Source organism: Entelurus aequoreus, linkage group LG07, assembly GCF_033978785.1.
Source record: "Entelurus aequoreus isolate RoL-2023_Sb linkage group LG07, RoL_Eaeq_v1.1, whole genome shotgun sequence".
Lineage (NCBI taxonomy): Eukaryota > Metazoa > Chordata > Actinopteri > Syngnathiformes > Syngnathidae > Entelurus > Entelurus aequoreus.
Window position 1 is genome coordinate 7,493,573 of NC_084737.1, and position 19,717 is coordinate 7,513,289.

At 40.1% G+C, this 19,717-nt stretch overlaps 1 protein-coding gene across 1 annotated transcript in view; it reads right to left on the reverse strand.

Annotated features, from left to right (window-relative positions):
• cs (citrate synthase) overlaps positions 1-17,637 on the reverse strand; it is a 35,853-nt gene extending 18,216 nt beyond the window's left edge. Inside the window, exons 1-4 of the mRNA XM_062052513.1 lie at positions 17,439-17,637; positions 4,104-4,154; positions 3,792-3,899; positions 107-172 (exon numbers count right to left, since the gene is read on the reverse strand). Of these exons, the coding sequence (XP_061908497.1) occupies positions 107-172; positions 3,792-3,899; positions 4,104-4,154; positions 17,439-17,489 (276 nt within the window). The 5' untranslated portion in view covers positions 17,490-17,637. The remainder of the gene's footprint in view (positions 1-106; positions 173-3,791; positions 3,900-4,103; positions 4,155-17,438) is intronic.
• Between the last annotated feature and the right edge of the window lie 2,080 nt (positions 17,638-19,717).

The following is a 19,717-nucleotide window of genomic DNA, read 5'->3' on the forward strand; positions in this document are numbered from 1 at the left end:
TTGACACGTACAACTTTGGATGTTGCGAAAGTTCTTTATAACATTTCTTAAGTGTGGTAAGCAGATATCAAAAGTGTTGTAAAACCGTATCATACGGCATACTGACCTCGTCAGGATCCAGCACGGAAGTCTCATAAACAAGACCCTTCATCCCCCTCATACCGCCGTACACCTGTGCAAGAGAGCAAAGTAAAAAATTGAAATACACTGAAGTTCTACAGTCATACTGCACCTCCGAAGACAGTCATGTGAAAAATGAGGGCATAATTCTTTACATCAGGGGTCTTCAACAGGGTTCTGCAACCCTTAGGAGTCCGCAGAGAAACTGCGGCGAGGTCGCAAAATTTTTGTTTGATTAGACTTTAAAAAAATAAATAAAAACATGAATAATTATACTGTATTATATTAATGTTATCATTTAAAGGTAGCTAGCAACTAGCATACTCGTTTCCAGCTAGCGATTACCGCTATAGTGGCCAGCAAGCGATTAGCACTCTAGTTGCCAGCTAGCTAAAGCCTGGTATATTCTTGCGTCACGTTATTTGCGTAAGTGACACTGTCTTGCTCATCTCCATGTATATCCTCCCGCAGACCTGGACGTGCACATCACAAAAATCCTAGCTTCATGTCAGCAGCAACGTGTTAAAATAATCATGTATATATTATCACACAACTCTTATGCTTAAGGGCCGTTGCTATAGTTATTATCAATTGTGCTGAAGTTGTATTTTTCTATCTGTGCAAAGCTGGCAATCCAAAAGATTGCAAGTCGTCTCGTATCAGTGTTGTGTCCAGACTGGGCCTGCTGACTGCCAAGGCCGAACATCGAGTACCGTAACGCAGACAGAGCAGAGATGAGGCGATATCACGAGTGTCAGCACATTTGCATTTCTTGAATAGTCATATATTGTGTCTAACTGGGGTTACTGAAATGACCCCACCTCCTTCAGCAGCAGCTTCAGTGATATAACCAGGGACCTCCCAAATAAATAGAGGAGCACGTGGGCTGGACTTTAGAGCGTAGTTTGGATTTGTAAGCCCAAAAAACGTCTCTCCTCAATTGAGCAAAATTTAACTCTGTCTCTGCATGATTCCTTGCTTCTTGTCTGTTTAATAGATGTCATCAGTGTTTGAACCTGACACAACATGGACCGCAGAGCTCTGATTGGTCAGTTTGTTCACTACATAATTTTACCTGTCCGACAAAAGCATTCGCCCGGGGAGAAATTGGGTAGAAATAGCAGCACACTGCTAAAGCTTAAGCTATTTTGCCATAACAATGTACAAGGTTAATTAATATAGTCCGCTCCTCTTTCCCCATCCCATCTGAATTATTTTGTGATTAAAGTGTTCATTAAATTAATATATTACTGCATTTGAAGCGATTGTATTGTTAAGAGAGGTACTTATTAATATTATTCATTATCAATAGTGTTATTTCTTTTGTAATTTTTTTTGCTCCATTTGTAGTGTAATAATGTTCATTGTCATTTCTGTGTTTCTAGTATTTACTTCATCAACTGTTTCTTTGTTATAATTTTAGGTATCATATTTGTATACCGTATGTCGTGTTTGCTGATGTGTATATATGTAATATATCAGGCTTTAGCTAGTTGTCCCCAAATTTTGCCCTTCTGTCTTCTTTTTTCTATCCCGCCCTGCGCCAAACACTAAATACATCCAAAAAGTAAAAGGGTCTAAACAAAGAAGTGTAATATATTCACATAATTTAACATTTTTACCTTGTACAACATCACTGTATATAATGTATATTATAATAAAGTATCAGCAAAAAAATAACTACATAAAAAAGCTTCAAAGAAACCAAACAATTGTTGCCCTTGACACGCCCGAGTAGAGCGACCCATAACATGTTCGAAACCGCTTCCTGTTACGACAACAACAGAGATGATTTCTTTCTCAACATTTCTTGCCAGTGCTTGTGTGACTCTTCATGACACTAAGCAAGTACTTTTTCTGTGTCTTGGCTTTGGTTTGCCAACTATTCCGAGCTCTAAATGTTTTCACAGGTCCTTGGTGTTCCGACAGTGAAAGTTGCGTTGGTGCGGCTCACTTTGTGTGTGTCCTTTGCAAAATGACCCCACCGATACCTGACACGGGAAATAAAGCCAGTCCAGACAGATTAAGTAGGTTAACATGTCACGACTAATCTGGATTACGCTTACTTGGTGCGGCCAACATTAGCAACACTACGTTACATTTACTCAGTGGACTTTTCCCCCCCAATAAGACCAATAGTGAATTTAAAAAAAGTTTTTCAAATTTTTTTTATTTTTAATCTTAAAACCTCTAAGGCCTTAGTGGCCACATGCGTGGACAGCACCTTTTAGCTCTTATTTCCAAAATTGGGTACACTACTGAATTGGGGTCTTATGGCCGCTTATGTGGACACTTTTACTGCCATCTGGTGGTGTCAGAAGAGTATAACATACAATGGAATTTGGGGGGAAAAAAAGTGTACAAATAAGAATTAGCATGTCACTAAACATGAAGTACACATTTGTGTACTTATGGACTAAGTACATCATATCAAAAGATGATTCTTAGTTTTTATTCTAATTAGGGTCCAATAAGCCCAAACAGCAAAGAGAAATAAAAAAAGCTTGTAAACAAACAGCTTGGGCCTTAAGAGGTTAAGTCGATCGCGGAGGGTGTGTCAGTCCATTAAAAAAAATAGACCTAAAACGTCACTTTCGTCACTAGATTGACATTCACGGCACCCTAGGGTCTTGTGAGATGACGCTGGCTGCTGCCAGATCATTAAGAAAAAATGACCGACAGGAACGAGAAACACTTATTATTTCAACAGACCGTCGTCAAAACTCTAAAGTTCTTCACAATAAAAGCGCTGCTCCATCCTGCCTGCGCTAACAAAATAAGAGTCTCAGAAAGCTGGCGCGCACAAGCTAGCAAGCTACGGAGTTTGCCGCCAATGTATTTCTTGTAAAGTGTGTAAAAAGGAGTATGGAAGCTGGACAAATAAGATGCCAAAACCCAACCACTTTTATGTGGTATTGGACAGAAAGGAGGACTTTTTTTCTCCTCCATTTGAAAATGTGGACGTTATCATCACTACTGTCTGATTCCAATCAATGCAAGTCATCACAATCAGGTAATACACCAACTTATATTCTTGTCTTCATGAAAGAAAGGAATCTTAAACATGCTTGTATTATCATTAAACACCGTTATCTCGTTAACAAAAACCTCTCTTTCATAAATAAATAAATATAAATTATATATATGAATGAGGTAGATCCCCTCCACTTGGTCAATTGAAAAGTAGCTCGCCTGCAGAAAAAGTGTGGACACCCCTGGTGTAAAGTGTAATTCATAGAGTGCATGTTAAAAGAGGCCTACAATCTGTCAGTAGACTCGATATGAAGCGCTAAAAACTGCAACATGGCTGACGGGGTGGAGATGCAGTCGAAGGGGTCTTGGCATGGAGGAGGGATTTGGCAAGGAGTGTTTTAAATGGAGAAAAAAAAAACCCTCTTTCACGGTGTCATAGTTCCTCATATCGGCCAGACATTTATTGTGCACAACTAAAATGAACTACATTACTTACTTAGTAATACCAAGTAATAGTATTGAGAAATGGCAGTGCTTTATTTATGGACTACTACAAGCTATCTATCCTCCTGTGGCACACCTCAGCTTCCACCCCCACTGCAGAAAAAGTTCAGATGGTTAAAATTTGAGACCTTTATCATTTTTTTATGATGGACATGAAGGAAGTATTGTATAGTCAGGGTTTAAGGTTTACTCACCATGTCCACAGTAACCTGCCCTATGTTGGTTTTGCCATACTGCTGTTTAAAGTTCTTGATCCTGCTCTGTTCTTTAGGGATGAGGTCGGACAGAACATCCTTCAGATTCTGTACAAAGAACACAAAATATATATATAAAGAAGAAATACGAGCCATAATTCAACTGTACACCAAAAATAGAACACTGCTTCAATAGGACCAGAAGTTCATTAAACAAACTAAGTAAACATTTGACTTAAGTATTGATCGGTGAGTCCACAAAAAGGTCTGCACGTTCGGTTTGGTAGGCTTTTGTTGTTGTTGAGAACTTACCGTTGTGGAGGCGCTGGTGTTTCTGGCAGCCGTGATGAAGAAGGTTGCGCTCTATGACACAGAAAGAATAATAAACGCATGTTAGGATTTATGACGTGCTCTTCTATGTTACATAAGTCTGTTTAAACCCTTTAATTACAATGATCACTTCTTTTGGAGCAAATAAAAAAAGTTTTCAACGTTCGGCGAGCGTAAAAATTAAAGCAGATTTACAGTCAAGCGTCCATCTGTTTCCAATCAATCGCAGACGACCACTTCCACAGCACATCAATACAACAATTAATAAAGCATTTGAATTAATCACCATTTTGATTTTACGGAAGCACAGAGCTCATTAATATATAATCTCTATTGTAGTGAATTGAGTAGACACTAAGTGTTCCCATTGAAGGCTGACCTCACATTTAAATTGTGAGCTGTTGGTAAAAAAATCCCAACACTTTTTTCATTTTGATAAGAATTGACTCGGGTTGTACGCTATACCAGTATTAGTATAGTACCGCGATACTAATTAATCATATTCGGCACTATATTGCCTCTAAAAAGTACCGGCCCCCCAACCCCGCCACGTCATGTCATTGCTGGTTTTACAAGCAGAGGAGTATGTTCGGCAGCGCACACACACGGATAACTTACAAGCAGACACAGTGTGTAGACAGAAAAGGGAGAACGGATGCATTTTGGCAGTAAAAAATGTTTACAACACAAACTTAGCAATTGTAAAAAAAAAATAGAGTTTTAATACAAATGTGTTTGGGAAAAAAGAAGCAAGCCAATGGTGTTCTTGCTATATTTTTTGCATTGAAAAATGTAACTGAGCAAGTTGCCAACAGCCCTTCTAATGATAACTAGTTATACGTCCATATATCAAACACCACTCCTCCAATTAGTACATTTTCAAACATCTATGTGTACAATTGTTAAAAACATTACCAGTCAATTTATCATATTCATATCATTCCAATGTTTTGTGCATTTATAAGAAGAGAGAAGAAAGGTCATTAAAAAAACGTGTTTATTTCAGCTATTTTCCCTAAAAGTTGCATTGAGGCTAGAAAGTGGGTAACTTGATTACTAAAATAATTGATAGCCATACCACTACTGCTGTGACACCAACTGATTTAAATATGAATCCTTAAAACAACATTTTGTGTTTGGTTTAGAGCAGTGTTTTTCAACCACTGTGCCACGGCACACTGGTGTATGTTTTGCAAAGCAGTAATTATAGTCTGCAAATTATGTGTTGTTGTTGAGTGTCGGTGCTGTCTAGAGCTTGGCAGAGTAACCGTGTAATACTCTTCCATATCAGTAGGTGGCAGCCGGTAGCTAATTGCTTTGTGGATGTCGGAAACAGCGGGAGGTAGCGTGCAGGTAAAAAGGTGTCTAATGCTTAAACCAAAAATAAACAAAAGGTGAGTGCCCCTAAGAAAAGTAATTGAAGCTTAGGGAAGGCTATGCAGAACACTGATGGCTACAAAGTAAACAAAAACAGAATGCTGGACGACAGCAAAGACTTACTGTGGAGCAAAGACGGCGTCCACAATGTACATCTGAACATGACATGACAATCAACAATGTCCCCACAAAGAAGGATAAAAACAACTGAAACATTCTTGATTGCTAAAACAAAGTAGATGCGGGAAATATCGCTCAAAGGAAGACATGAAACTGCTACAGGAAAATACCAAAAAAAGAGAAAATGCCACCAAAATAGGAGCGCAAGACAGGAACTAAAACACTACACAGGACAACAGCAAAAAAGTCAAAATAAGTCAGGGGGTGACAGTACACCTACTTTGAGACAAGAGCTATATTGATGCATGCTTGGTTATGGTTTAAAGTCATATCCAACAATTGTGACAACGTCTTTTTACTGTCAACTGAGTTTCGTTTTTAATGATTTCTGCTGGTGGTGTGCCTCCGCATTTTTTCACCGCAAAAAATGTGCCTTTCGCTCAAAAAAGGTTGAAAAAAGGGCATTCACTCATGGGGAAAAAATGATATAAGTCGTCCAAAATTCAAGTTGAAGGTGACTCATCACGCACACACAATAGGCCAGCTCGCAAACAAGGAGCATTGATATTTTAAAAAGGTGTGTGACACCAACATGTTTAAATAAATATCATTTTGTGTTTGATTAATCTAGAACAAGTCATTGAAGCGTAGAAAAGCCACTCTAGTTATACTGTACATACACGTGCCACACAAGTCACCATTCAAAAGAAATAAAAATCAGCTCAGTAATCAAGCTGATCAAGTAATCAAGTATAAAGCTACAAGATGTGTTTACATGCTTGTGTTTTTTCCCTTTAGCAGTTGTACTAACATCACGTCCACTGCATGCTGCCCCTGAAAAGCCACTGTGGCAGGGTGGGGTAGGTAGGCGGTGGGAGAGTTGGCTCTGGTCCAACCGGTATGACTCATGGCTGCAAACTGGTTTAGGGGATGACTGACGAGGTGCATGTTATGTCCGTGCACACAGTAGAGGGCTTATTACGCAAGTTCAAAAATGGAGCGTTTCAACTCATTCCTTCTCCACTTATGGGAGGACACGGTGATATGCTGTGTTTAAACATGTTTCCACATTGGTATTTCCTGACAGAGGGAGTTTTTACATTTCTGCAACATATACCAGGCGTCTAACAGAAGTTTAAATATTTGCAGTGTTTCCTATTATTGCAGGGGTTATGTTCAAGACAAGAGATTGACCGATTATCTATGCTGATATTCGGCATTTGGACGTATAATCATATTAGCCCTTTTGGTTTTACAACTACAACAGAACTACATCAGCATATACAATATATAGATTAGGGTTGTCCCGATACCAATGGTTTGGTACCGGTACCAAAATGTATTTCGATACTTTTCTAAATAGAGGGGACCACAAAAATGGCATTATTGGCTTTATTTTAACAAAAAATCTTAGGGTACATTAAACATATGATTCTTATTGCAATTTAGTCCTAAATAAAATAGTGAACATACTAGACAACTTGTCTTTTAGTAGTAAGTAAACAAACAAAGGCTCCTAATTAATCTGCTGACGTATGCAGTAACATATTGTGTCATTTATCTACCTATTATTTTGTACACATTATAAAGGACAAACTATAAAACATGATTATTAATCTACTTGTTCATGTACTGTTAATATCTGCTTATTTTCAGTTTAAACACGTTCTATCTACACTTCTGTTAAAATGTAATAATCACTTATTCTTCTGTTGTTTGATACTTTACATTAGTTTTGGCTGATACCACAAATTTAGGTATCGATCTGATACCAAGTAGTTGCAGGATCATACATTGGTCATAATTTAAGTTCTCATGTGTCCAGGGACGTATTTCCTGAGTTTATAAATATATGAATTTGAAAAAAGATTTTGTGACGATAAAAAAATCTTGATTTAATCACTGTAGTATCGACTAGATACGCTCTGGTACTTGGTATCATTACAGCGGATTTCAGGTGTAGATCCACCCATGGCATTTTTCATTCACATTTCATTGTGACGCCGGTGAGCTATTGTATCCTCCTACGGTGTGTAGTGAAGCATGTTTAGCTGTTCCTGGTCCTCCAGTGTTAATGCTACTTGTAAGAAACTCGCTTTATTTGTCACCATGGAGGCAAGGACTAGTGATTTAGAAGTAGCTATAACACTGCAGATAGACATTAGCCGCTAAATAGCTAGCCATGTGTTAAAGCACCTCTTCCTGAGGGTGTTTCAGTGTTATAACTTCACCTTTATCTTTACTTTTTAAGCCAAAATGAGTCCGTTCTCCCTTTTCTGTCTACACACTGTGTCTGCTTGTAAGTACTTCGTGATTGTGCGCTGCCGAACATGCTCCTCTGCTCGTAAACCCAGTAATGTCACGACGTGACGACGCGCGGTCATGCCCTTAAAAAAAATATGGCGAGGCGGTACTATACAAACAGAGTATAGTACCGTTTTTGATTCATTAGTACCGCGGTACTATACTAGTACCGGTATACCGTACAACCCTACTATAGACCTTCACGCAGTCCAGATATTTACTATAGAAACACTAATTAAAGCGAAATGATAGTTTAAGTAGACTTTTTTTTTAACATTTAGTTTCTCTCTGGTAACATTTTCCCTTATTTCAGCTTAAAACCCACACTCGCTCTGGGCGTGTGAACAATCTGGTGTTCAAGTCACATTTTAGACTTCATGACCTACAACAACAACCAGCCGACTGGGGCAAAGACTGAACCCAAGACGTGTTTTAAAAACATGTGTGAGTGAGACAAAGGTTATCTGCACACTCTCCCTTTTTTGTGGAAGCTTGATAAGAACTGCAGCTTGTAGACGGTTAAAAATAACAAATAACAAAAGACCAACTAATTTCGGTAAATACTGACAGAGCGGTAAAAAAAAAAAAAGGATTCAAAGACAACACTACAAAACAAACAAAATAAATATTGACTCTCCATCGGTGTGAGACAATGTTTGTTGATTTGGAGAAAAGATGTGGTTTAATATGCATGAGTGACAGGTACGGTCGTGTTTTGGTACTAATCTTGTATCCTCGGTTTTCGTTGTTAATCCATTCCGAAGGGTATGTTGAAGATGTTAATCATTTTTCCAATTAATCCGCAACAAAAAATGTCAATACAAAACATTTTTATAGATAATAGGACAGTCGGTAGGCACCATTTTAACCCTTGAATGTTTGGCTAGATCAGTGGTGCCCATTACATCAGTGTTTTTCAACCACTGTGCCGCGGCACACTAGTGTGCCGTCAGATACAGTCTGGTGTGCCGTGGGAGATTATCTAATCTCACCTATTTGGGTTAAAAAATATTTTTTGCAAACCAGTAATTATATCGGCAAATGATGTGTTGTTGTTGAGTGTCGGTGCTGTCTAGAGCTCGGCAGAGTAACCGTGTAATACTCTTCCATATCAGTAGGTGGCAGCCGGTAGCTAATTGCTTTGTAGATGTCGGAAACGGGGGAGGCAGTGCGCAGGTAAAAAGGTGTCTAATGCTTAAACCAAAAATAAACAAAAAGGTGAGTGCCCCTAAGAAAAGGCATTGAAGCTTAGGGAAGGCTATGCAGAACGAAACTAAAACTGAACTGGCTACAAAGTAAACAAAAACAGAATGCTGGACGACAGCAAAGACTTACTGTGGAGCAAAGACGACATCCACAATGTACATCTGAACATGACAATCAACAATGTCCCCACAAAGAAGGATAAAATCAACTGAAATATTCTTGATTGCTAAAACTCAAAATAAGTCACGGCGTGATGTGACAGGTGGTGACAGTACACCTACTTTGAGACAAGAGCTATAGTGATGCATGGTTGGTTATGCTTTAAAGTCATATCCAACAATTGCGACAACGACTTTTTACTGTCAACTGAGTTTCGTTTTTTAATGATTTCTGCTGGTGGTGTGCCTCCGCATTTTTTCAACGCAAAAAAAGTGCCTTGGCTCAAAAAAGGTTGAAAAACACTGCATTACGTCAATCGCTAGCTACCAGTCGACGGTGGAGGGTGTGTCAGCCCATCGCCAGCCAGGCATTAAAAAAGACCTAAAAATTAGCGACCATCAATTTTGACCAAGACGTCACTTTGGTCACTTGATTGACATTCACGGCACCCGAGGGTCTTGTTAGATGACGCTGGCTGCTGCCAGATCATTATTAAGAAAAAATGACCGGCAGGAAGGCGAGAAACACTTTTTATTTCAACAGACTTTCGCACCGAACCTGCTGTCAAAAGCCTAAAGACCGACTGCACAGTTCTTATCTTCACAATAAAAACACTGCTTTATCCTGCCTGCGCCGACAAAATAAGAGTCTCAGAAAGATAGCGTGCACAAGCTAGCAAGAAACAGAGTTTGCCGCCAATGTATTTTTTGTAAAGTGTATAAAAAGGAGTATGGAAGCTGGACAAATAAGATGGCCAAAGGTAACCACTTTCATGGGGTATTGGACAGAAAGGAGGACTTTTTTTCTCCTCCATTTGAAAATGTGGACGTTATCACTACTGTCTGATTCCAATCAATGCAAGTCATCACAATCAGGTAATACACCAACTTATATTCTTGTCTTCATGAAAGAAAGGAATGTTAAACATGCTTGTATTATCATTAAACACATTTAACTTGTTAACAAAAACCTCTTGTTCATAAATAAATAAATATAAATGATATATATGAATGAGGTAGATCCCCTCCACTTGGTCCATTGAAAAGTAGCTGGCCTGCAGAAAGTGTGGGCACCCCTGGGCTAGACTTACTGTAGCGGTGTGCTGGAAACACCAACACTAAAGGGAGCCACTGACTTTGATTGGACTATTAATGGTTGCTACAACTTTATTTGGCTTGTATGGTGGTTTATTTTGAAGGCGTACTCAACTAAAAAAAGCACAGAGACTAAATCACCAGCCTGTGTGTAATCATACTAACCACAAGACAACGGTATAGAACAGCGAAATGTTTTTCGGCGAAAATTGTTGCATGAAAAAGGGGTCATATTCTTTTTTTTCCACATTGAAAAGACTTCCTTGTGGTCTACATAACGTGTAATTGTAACTATACGCTACTTTCTATTAGAAACGGCAACAGCCTAGGATGCATGTGCACGTACGAGCAATGCCTCCACGGTTTGATTTCATATTTTCAGGGCTTATGCAGATCCCGAATATGCAACGCACCAATAGGTAAAAAAAGTTGGTTTTGCATAATAGGGCCTCTTTAAAGCCGAATGGTTCTAAAATTGCGCTACCTCTGTAGTTCCCTTTCCCTTTGATTCAAAATGAAGGAACAAAGGCCTTGTTCACACTGCAGGTCAATTAAGATTTTTTTCATGTCCGTGTAAAAAGTGTGATTACAAATTTGTCATATCCTACCTAGGCCGCGTCAGAAAATGTTGACTTAAATTGCACAAATTCCTTGAAGTTGCCACAAATGGGCCAGTACTGAGCTGAGGCCATGTTTACTTCCGTAAACACTGAGGCGTGTGCGATGTCAGGTCGGCATGCGGGTCAGATAGCATTCATATTAGAAATCGCATTCTTTTGGTAATGTGAACGGCCACTAAAAATATAGGATTTGACAAAAAAAATCTCAATTGGAGCGTGAATGTAGCCAAAGAACTTCTCCCTGCTAGCGTACACGATAACCACAAAGCCATAATTTAAGTGTCTAAGAATGTTCTCATTCATCCAGGTCGTGGTCATCTCAGGGTAGGGCTGGGCGATATGGCCTTTAATTAATATCTCAATATATTTAGGCCATGTCACGATACACCATATATATCTCAGTGGCCTAGTGGTTAGAGTGTCCGCCCTGAGATCGATAGGTTGGAGTTCAATTCCCAGCCGAGTCATACCAAAGACTATAAAAATGGGACCCATAACCTCCCTGCTTGGCACTCAGCAACAAAGGGTTGGAGTTGGGGGTTAAATCACCAAAATGATTCCCGGGCGCGGCGCCGCTGCTGCCCACTGCTCCCCAAGGGGATGGGACAAATGCAGAGGACAAATTTCACCACATCTAGTGTGTGTGTGACAATCATTGATACTTTAATCTTTAATATCTTGATATTTTGCCTTAGCTTTGAATGAACACTTGATGCATATAATCACAGCAGTATGATGATTCTATGTGTCTACATTAAAACCTTCTTCTTACTGCATTAATAGAATCAGAATAGTTTTTATTGCCATTGTTTGAGAACGGGTTCACATAATATATGCTCATTTTAAACGTTCATGCCGAGAGGGAAACCACAACTAAGTCAATTCACCAAAAGTGTATTTATTAAACAGTTATTAAGCAGTGGCACAAACATTCATGTCATTTCAAAACAGAAAGTGCAAGATTGTCAGAGACATTTTAAAACAAGCTATTAGTGCACTTTTGTGCATGATGTCACTAAGATGACTTATCACAACACTAAATTAAAGTGCACTTTTTGTACAGAACGCCACTACAATAGTTTAAAACAAAGAAAGTGCACTTTTGTGCATGATGTCACACGATATTTCAATACGTGTCAAATAAAAATGAGCTGCATAATAGGAAATCAAATAGTGTATGTCCTTCGCTATGTGGTAGGTTCCTGCGGACGTTATCTCCTTCTGTTGACTATTTTTGTCATACGGTGTTGATCTGGAAACGGTTGCTTGGGCATTTTGTTGGTGTGGCACCGGCCGGAGATGTTGACATGCGGAGTTTCAAGCACTCTTCATTCTCTAGCGGGTGACTTTTCAAATGATGCTACAAATTAGCAGTAAAGCTACTTTTTGTAGCAACGCTTTTGCCGCATACTTGACATATTACGGTTGTCCGTTCAACATCTTCCCGCTTGAAGCCAAACCACCCTCAGACGATGGACCACGTGCTGTTTTTCTTGGGAATTAATTATTCATCCTTCGTTTGTTACCAGCACCGTTACCGCCACAGCTAACGTTACCTATGCCGCTACCTCTCTGCTCCACGAGAGGGTATGACGTTGCACGCGCGACAGTATGTGACGTATGTAACAAGGTGCGCTTGTTTTATGTCTCTGTGAGAAGGAGAGACAAGAAAGAGTGAGAAGAGCCTGTAGTGTAATGCCCGCAGCTAAAAGCAACTGCCTGAGAAAGTATACTCCAATATCACGATAGTCATTTTCTATATCGCACAGAGACAAACCTGTGATATATCGAGTATATTCCATATATCGCCAAGCCCTAATTGGAATATACATTACTTTATACTGAAACATTACCACTGTTGGATCTCAACTAAATAAAGGGTACATACAGTCGGTAGTGGCAAAATACTCCATTTAACAAGTAAATTATACTTCAGGAGTATAATTTTCCGGCTAAGGTTTCTCATTGTCATCCCATTGGGTTGAGTTTTTTCTTGCCCTGATGTGGGATCTGAGCAGAGGATGTCATTGTGGCTTGAGCAGCCCTTTGAGACACTCGTGATTTAGGGCTATACAAGTAAACATGGTGGCACAGGGGTTTGTGCATGTGCCTCACAATACGAAGGTCCTGAGTAGTCCTGAGTTCAATCCCGGGCTCTGGATCTTTCTGTGTGGAGTTTGCATGTTCTCTCCGTGACTGCGTGGGTTCCCTCCGGGTACTCCGGCTTCCTCCCACCTCCAAAGACATGCACCTGGGGATAGGTTGATTGGCAACACTAAATTGGCCCTAGTGTGTGAATGTTGTCTGTCTATCTGTGCTGGCCCTGCGATGAGGTGGCCACTTGTCCAGGGTGTACACCACCTTCCGACAAAATGCAGCTGAAATACCTCGGCCTTCTTTCATCTCCGTAATATCGCTAAAATTCGTTCCATTTTGTCCACTAGCGACGCTGAGATTATTATTCATGCGTTCGTTACGTCTCGTCTCGATGTAACGTATTATTTTCTGGTCTCCCTATGTCTATACAGTTGGTACAAAATGCAGCTGCTAGACTTTTGACAAGAACAAGAAAGTTTGATCATATTACGCCTATACTGTATATACCTTTATATACATATATACCTATATATACCTATACAGGCTTAGCTGCACTGGCTTCCTGTGCACTTAAGATGTGACTTTAAGGTTTTACTACTTAGGTATAAAATACTACACAGTCTAGCTCCAGCCTATCTTGCCGATTGTATTGTACCATATGTCCCGGCAAGAAATCTGCGTTCAAAGAACTCCGGCTTATTAGTGATTCCCAGAGCCCAAAAAAAGTCTGCGGGCTATAGAGCGTTTTCTATTGGGGCTCCAGTACTATGGAATGCCCTCCCGGTAACAGTTAGAGATGCTACCTCAGTAGAAGCATTTAAGTCCCATCTTAAAACTCATTTGTACACTCTATCCTTTAAATAGACCCCCTTTTTAGACCAGTTGATCTGCCGTTTCTTTTCATTTCTCTTCTGCCCCCCTCTCGCTTGTGGAGGGGGGGGGGACACAGATCCGGTGGCCATTAATGAAGTGCTGGCTGTCCAGAGTCGGGACCCGGGGTGGACCGCTCGCCTGTGCATCGGTTGGGGACATCTCTGTGCTGCTGACCCGTCTCCACTCGGGATGATTTCCTGCTGGCCCCACTATGGACTGGACTCTCACTATTGTGTTAGATCCAGTATGGACTGGACTTTCACTAATATCTTAGATCCACTATGGATTGGACTTTCACAATATGATGTCAGACCCACTCGACATCCATTGCTTTCGGTCTCCCCTAGGGGGGGGGCGGGGGGGGGGGGGGTACCCACATATGCGGTCCTCTCCTAGGTTTCTCATAGTCATTTACATCGACATCCCACTGGGGTGAGTTTTTCTTGCCCTGATGTGGGATCTGAGCAGAGGATGTCGTTGTGGCTTGTGCAGCCCTTTGAGACACTTGTGATTTACGGCTATATCAGTGGTTCTTAACCTGGGTTCGATCGAACCCTCCTCTGCGGCGGAGCCTCAGAGGTCAAGACACACCCGACTAATCGCGTAAATAAAAACTTCTCCCAATCGACGTATTATGGATAGCCCGAACAATGTTCCCTCTAATTTTCCATATGCGTGAGCAAACGTAAAAACTCCTTGAGCATTCAGTGGAGCACATGTGAGCGACGTCAGACGTGCACATGCACTGTGGCCACACCTGTCCCAAACCTGACTAAATAACAAGTTACATTTTTTATTATTATAATCAAATGACAGCAGTCATTTCCATGAGATTATTTTCTAATATAAGTGTTTTGGCCCACTTACAATGACAATAACAAAAAATATTGTTTTTCATGAGCTGTGTGCACTAGTATTGTATGCGCATTTACCGACCCCTTCTTTAGTGAAAAATAAAACAGTTTTTTTGGATCAAATTCAAGAAAAAGTTATGTTTTTTTACTGGTGCACAAAATGAACCGTGCATGAACATCACCTTGTTCAAAGAACAAAACCAACAGTGCATGAACTCACAACAAATTACACACCTTACACCAGGGGTGGGCAATTAATTTTTACCGGGGGCCGCATGAGCAACCCGAGCACTGCTGGAGGGCCACATCGACAATATTTCAATTAAATTTTGCTCAATATTATTTTTGATATATACCGTAAGATAAATAATAATAATAATAATTAATAATAATAGTAATACTTCAACATAGTGTGTGTAACAGCATTCCATGACTAATATAAATAAATTAACATTAATAATAAATGACAGTAAAATAAGCACACGTATGACTGAGGAGTCACAGTGTAACTTTGTGTGGTGTTTGAGTTGTCCGACTTTTTGTGTGGCCATAAACGCACCAGTGGTTTAGTGGTATGCGTGTTGGTGACAGATGACAAGTTGGTTTTGGCCTGGTTTGTACGGCAGAAAATGACTAGTTTTTCGAGATAGAATTGTTTTACTCATGTTTTTGGTGTGGTTATGTCCGAATATAAACAGTTTTGCTCAATAAAGTGATCGATATAATTCCTGTCCTCGAAGCATCTCGATAGACGTTACAATAATTGAACGGTGTTCAATTGAACGGTGTTCAATTGAACGGTGTTCACGAACACCGTTAGGGCCGCTTGTTGTCACTGTCACTCAAAGTTGCATTGCAAAATTACATAGAATAAATATGTTTATTTTGTTTAGAATTCAGATGGGATTTGATTTGGTGCGCGGCATATATTTGCTGCGCGCAGCGGACGCTTGAGCAGTGCGCAATTGCGCAGGCACGCACCTTAGAGGGAACGTTGCTTTGCAGTCCATGTCTTGTTGAAAACACGCCATTCTTCATCAACTTTTCTCTTTTTAGCGTCTCGGGTGTAAACCGTGCATCACTTGTCGCTGCACGTGCACCTTCACTCGCAGGTTACACACGGACACACGCCCATAAATAATACTTTTCAAAATAAAAGCAGCACAGTTGTATTGCGCGCACGACATAGATGTTTTTTCAACTTTATTTTGTAATTTGATTGCAGCTGTTCACAATCACTCACAATCACGCACAGGCATACGTCCACACGGAAGTAATACAAATAACGATTTTCAAAACAAAAGCAGCACCGTTGTATGGCACACTCGACATAGATACTTTTTTAAATGTATATTGTAATTTATAATTGGCCTCACACGGGCCGGACAGGGACGCACAAAGGGCCGGATGCGGCCCGCGGGCCGCAGAATGCCCAGGTCTGCCTTACACCATGAATTGATTAACATGGACCCCGACTTAAACAAGTTGAAAAACGTATTCGGGTGTTACCATTTAGTGGTCAATTGTATAGAATATGTACTGTACTGTGTAAACTGTACTGTTTCATATAATGTATTATGTTCCTTTGCAATCTGCTAGTAAAAGTTTCAATCGATCAATCAAACAACCTGCAAATCAGATGGAAAATTAGAGGGAACATTGTTAGGGGGTATCCATAATACGCCGATAGGGAGAAGTTTTTATTTACACGATAAGTCGGATGTGTCTTTACCTCCGTGGCGGAGGCTCCGCCGAATCCCTGAGGCCGACTCACCGAACCCCTAGGGTTCGATCGAACCCAGGTAAAGAACCACTGCACTAAAACATTCAAATGTTGCACAATGAGATGTAAACATGGGATCATGTGTACATTCCTGTAACTTTCTGTTTGTAAAATAAATCGTTTAGTATTTCTATAATATAATAACATAATTTCATGATTATTATTCATAAGTTAAGATTAAATTAAGAAAAATACATTTTATTTTTCACTAGAGAAGGGTTCGGTGAATGCGCATATGAAACTGGTGGGGTTCGGTACCTCCAACAAGGTTAAGAACCACTGGGCTATATAAATAAACATTGATTGATTGATTGGGTCCAGCGACCCCAAAGGGGACAAGCGGTAGGAAATGGATGGATGGAAGTAAACATTGATTGGTTGACATTGATTAATCTTATCTTAGGACCTAAGATCAAGTAATGGGACGTTTTAAAGTGAAGGTCAACAGGGCAAAGGGTGAGCTTTTTTATCAAGGAGTTGCAGCATTTTGTGGGTCTTTAAAAATGTAGTTTAGAGTCACTTGATCGGTTAATTCAGTAGAAGTGTCGATTACTTTGACAAAAGTCGTTACGTAGCTCCATTTAAGACAAAAATGGTTCGATTACAGTTCCACAAGGAAGCAGTGACGATGTATACGGTGAAGAAGCGAAGCTGAAAGCACTGAAACATACATTAGTTCGTCAAATAAATGCTTATAAGGGACTTTTCTGAACGTGACTGGCATCACAATGTGCTCGGCTAGGCTAACGTTAGCCGGCTAGCATTTAGCTTCGCGACTTAAAAGACCGAGATAAAAAAAACTAACAATGGCGGCCCACCCGTCTTCTTACCTTTGAGTTGAGGAGCTTAGGCGCTAGCCTGCTGACGGTGAGGAACGACATGGTTGTCTGTGTTGTAAAGTCTTTCTTCTGGCGTCTTCTCCGTAGGTGTGGAAGCCGCTGCCGGTGCACCGCGGAGCCACTTGAAGGAGCCGCTGAAGGTGCCGCTTGAAGGTGCCCCTCCGAACAACCGAAGGTTGAAGAGGGATCCGGGCCCGCATGGAGTCTCGACGGTGATTGGAGGATGAGCCGGAAGCGCTTGGTGACGTCGATACATGTGATTGGTGTAGGCGTGGTGGCTCCGACGCTCATTGGACGACGTCCGTGACGAAGAGTAGCGCACCAGTGCGCGTTCAAGACCGTGTAGTCTGAAGTTGCTCAACTATGACTAACAATTCACTTATCTATCAGATTATCAAGCAAACTATAAACAGTTTCATGTTCCTCCAATATTCAATCAAATGTAAACAAAAAACACGTGTTTGTACTTTTTAAATAGGATGTACTACTTAGCATTTCCCAATCCTTTTCATGGATTTTCATGGGTTTTGAAATTATAGAAGAACCTAGTCATTTAAGCATTGAGTCCAAATTGACAACAAATTATTTTGGGTCACGGGTGCGCTGGAGCCTCTCCCAGTTTACGTACAATAAAAAACAACAACAATGCACACTCACATTTACACCCGTGGACAATTTAGAGAAATGTGTAGGGATGATGTTCGAAACCGGTTCTCCCGGTTGTTCGATAAGAAAAGAACCGTTCGATAAGAAAATAACCGATTCCATGGACTCGAATCCCTTTTTGAGAACCGGTTCCCGTTATCGAGGCCACTATAGTAAAGAAAAAGAGTTGGTTCTTTATTCGAATCCCTAGGAACGAATCCCGTCCCACAAGAAATGCCCTGTGGAACATCACAGGAAATGACATAGCTCAGTCATTAGACTGAGCTACATCATTTCCTGTGATGTCACACAAGCAGCAAAAATAATGGACCGGAAAAAACGCCTCAAGGCATGGCTATTCACCTATAGCAGGGGTCGGCAACCCGCGGCTCTAGAGCCGCATGTGGCTCTTTAGCGCCGCCCTAGTGGCTCTCTGGAGCTTTTTTTAAAATGTATGAAAAATGGAAAAAGATGAGGAAAAAAAAAAAGTTTTTGTTTTAATATGGTTTCCGTAGGAGGACAAACATGACGCAAACCTCCCTAATTATTATAAAGCGCACTGTTTATATTAAACATGCTTCACTGATTTGAGTATTTGGCGAGCGCCGTTTTGTCCTACTAATTTTGGCGGTCCTTGAACTTACCGTAGTTTGTTTACAAGTATAACTTTCTAGGACGTGTTTTATGCCACTTCTTTTTCTGTCTCATTTTGTCCACCAAACTTTTAACGTTGTGCGTGAATGCACAAAGGTGAGTTTTGTTGATGTTATTGACTTGTGTGGAGTGCTAATCAGACATATTTGGTCACTGCATGACTGCAAGCTAATCGATGCTAACATGCTATTTAGGCTAGCTGTATGTACATATTGCAGCATTATGCCTCATTTGTAGGTATATTTGAGGTCATTTAGTTTCCTTTAAGTCATCTTAATTCAATTTATATCTCATGACACACTATCTGTATGTAATATGGCTTTTAATTTTTTGCGGCTCCAGGCAGATTTGTTTTTGTATTTTTGGTCCAATATGGCTCTTTCAACATTTTGGGTTGCCGACCCCTGACCTATGGTGATCACAGAGACAGGTTGTTTTTGTGTGACTGTATATATTTGTTTTTCTGAAAAATACCACTTAATATACTTTGGGTAACAACAGTCAATATTTATTTATTTTATTTTTTTATGGGGGTAACAGTCAATATTTATTTATTTTATTTTATTTTATTTTTTTCTTATAAAATAAAAGTGAGCTTTTGTTAAACCAAATATTGTGTTTTTTTCCATTTACAACAACCTATCTGGATTCTATAAGAGAATCGATAAGGAATCGGTTCGATACGAGGATTCGATAATGGGCTCGAACTTGATAATTTCTTATCAAACATCAACCCTAGAAATGTGCCAGATAAAAAAAAGAGCCGCGGGCCAAAAATGGCCCCCAGGTCACACCTCGGACGCCTCTTACACATTAAAGTTTTAGACTAAAAAGTAGTATTTTGGGGGGAAACGTTTTTATATTTAAAGGAAAAAAGTTTTTAAAAAGTCCTAACTTTATTATAATTAATTAATTTTATGTTAAAGAGCCCGGGAACGCCTGGGAACGCCTCGGGATCCCCCCCGGAGGAG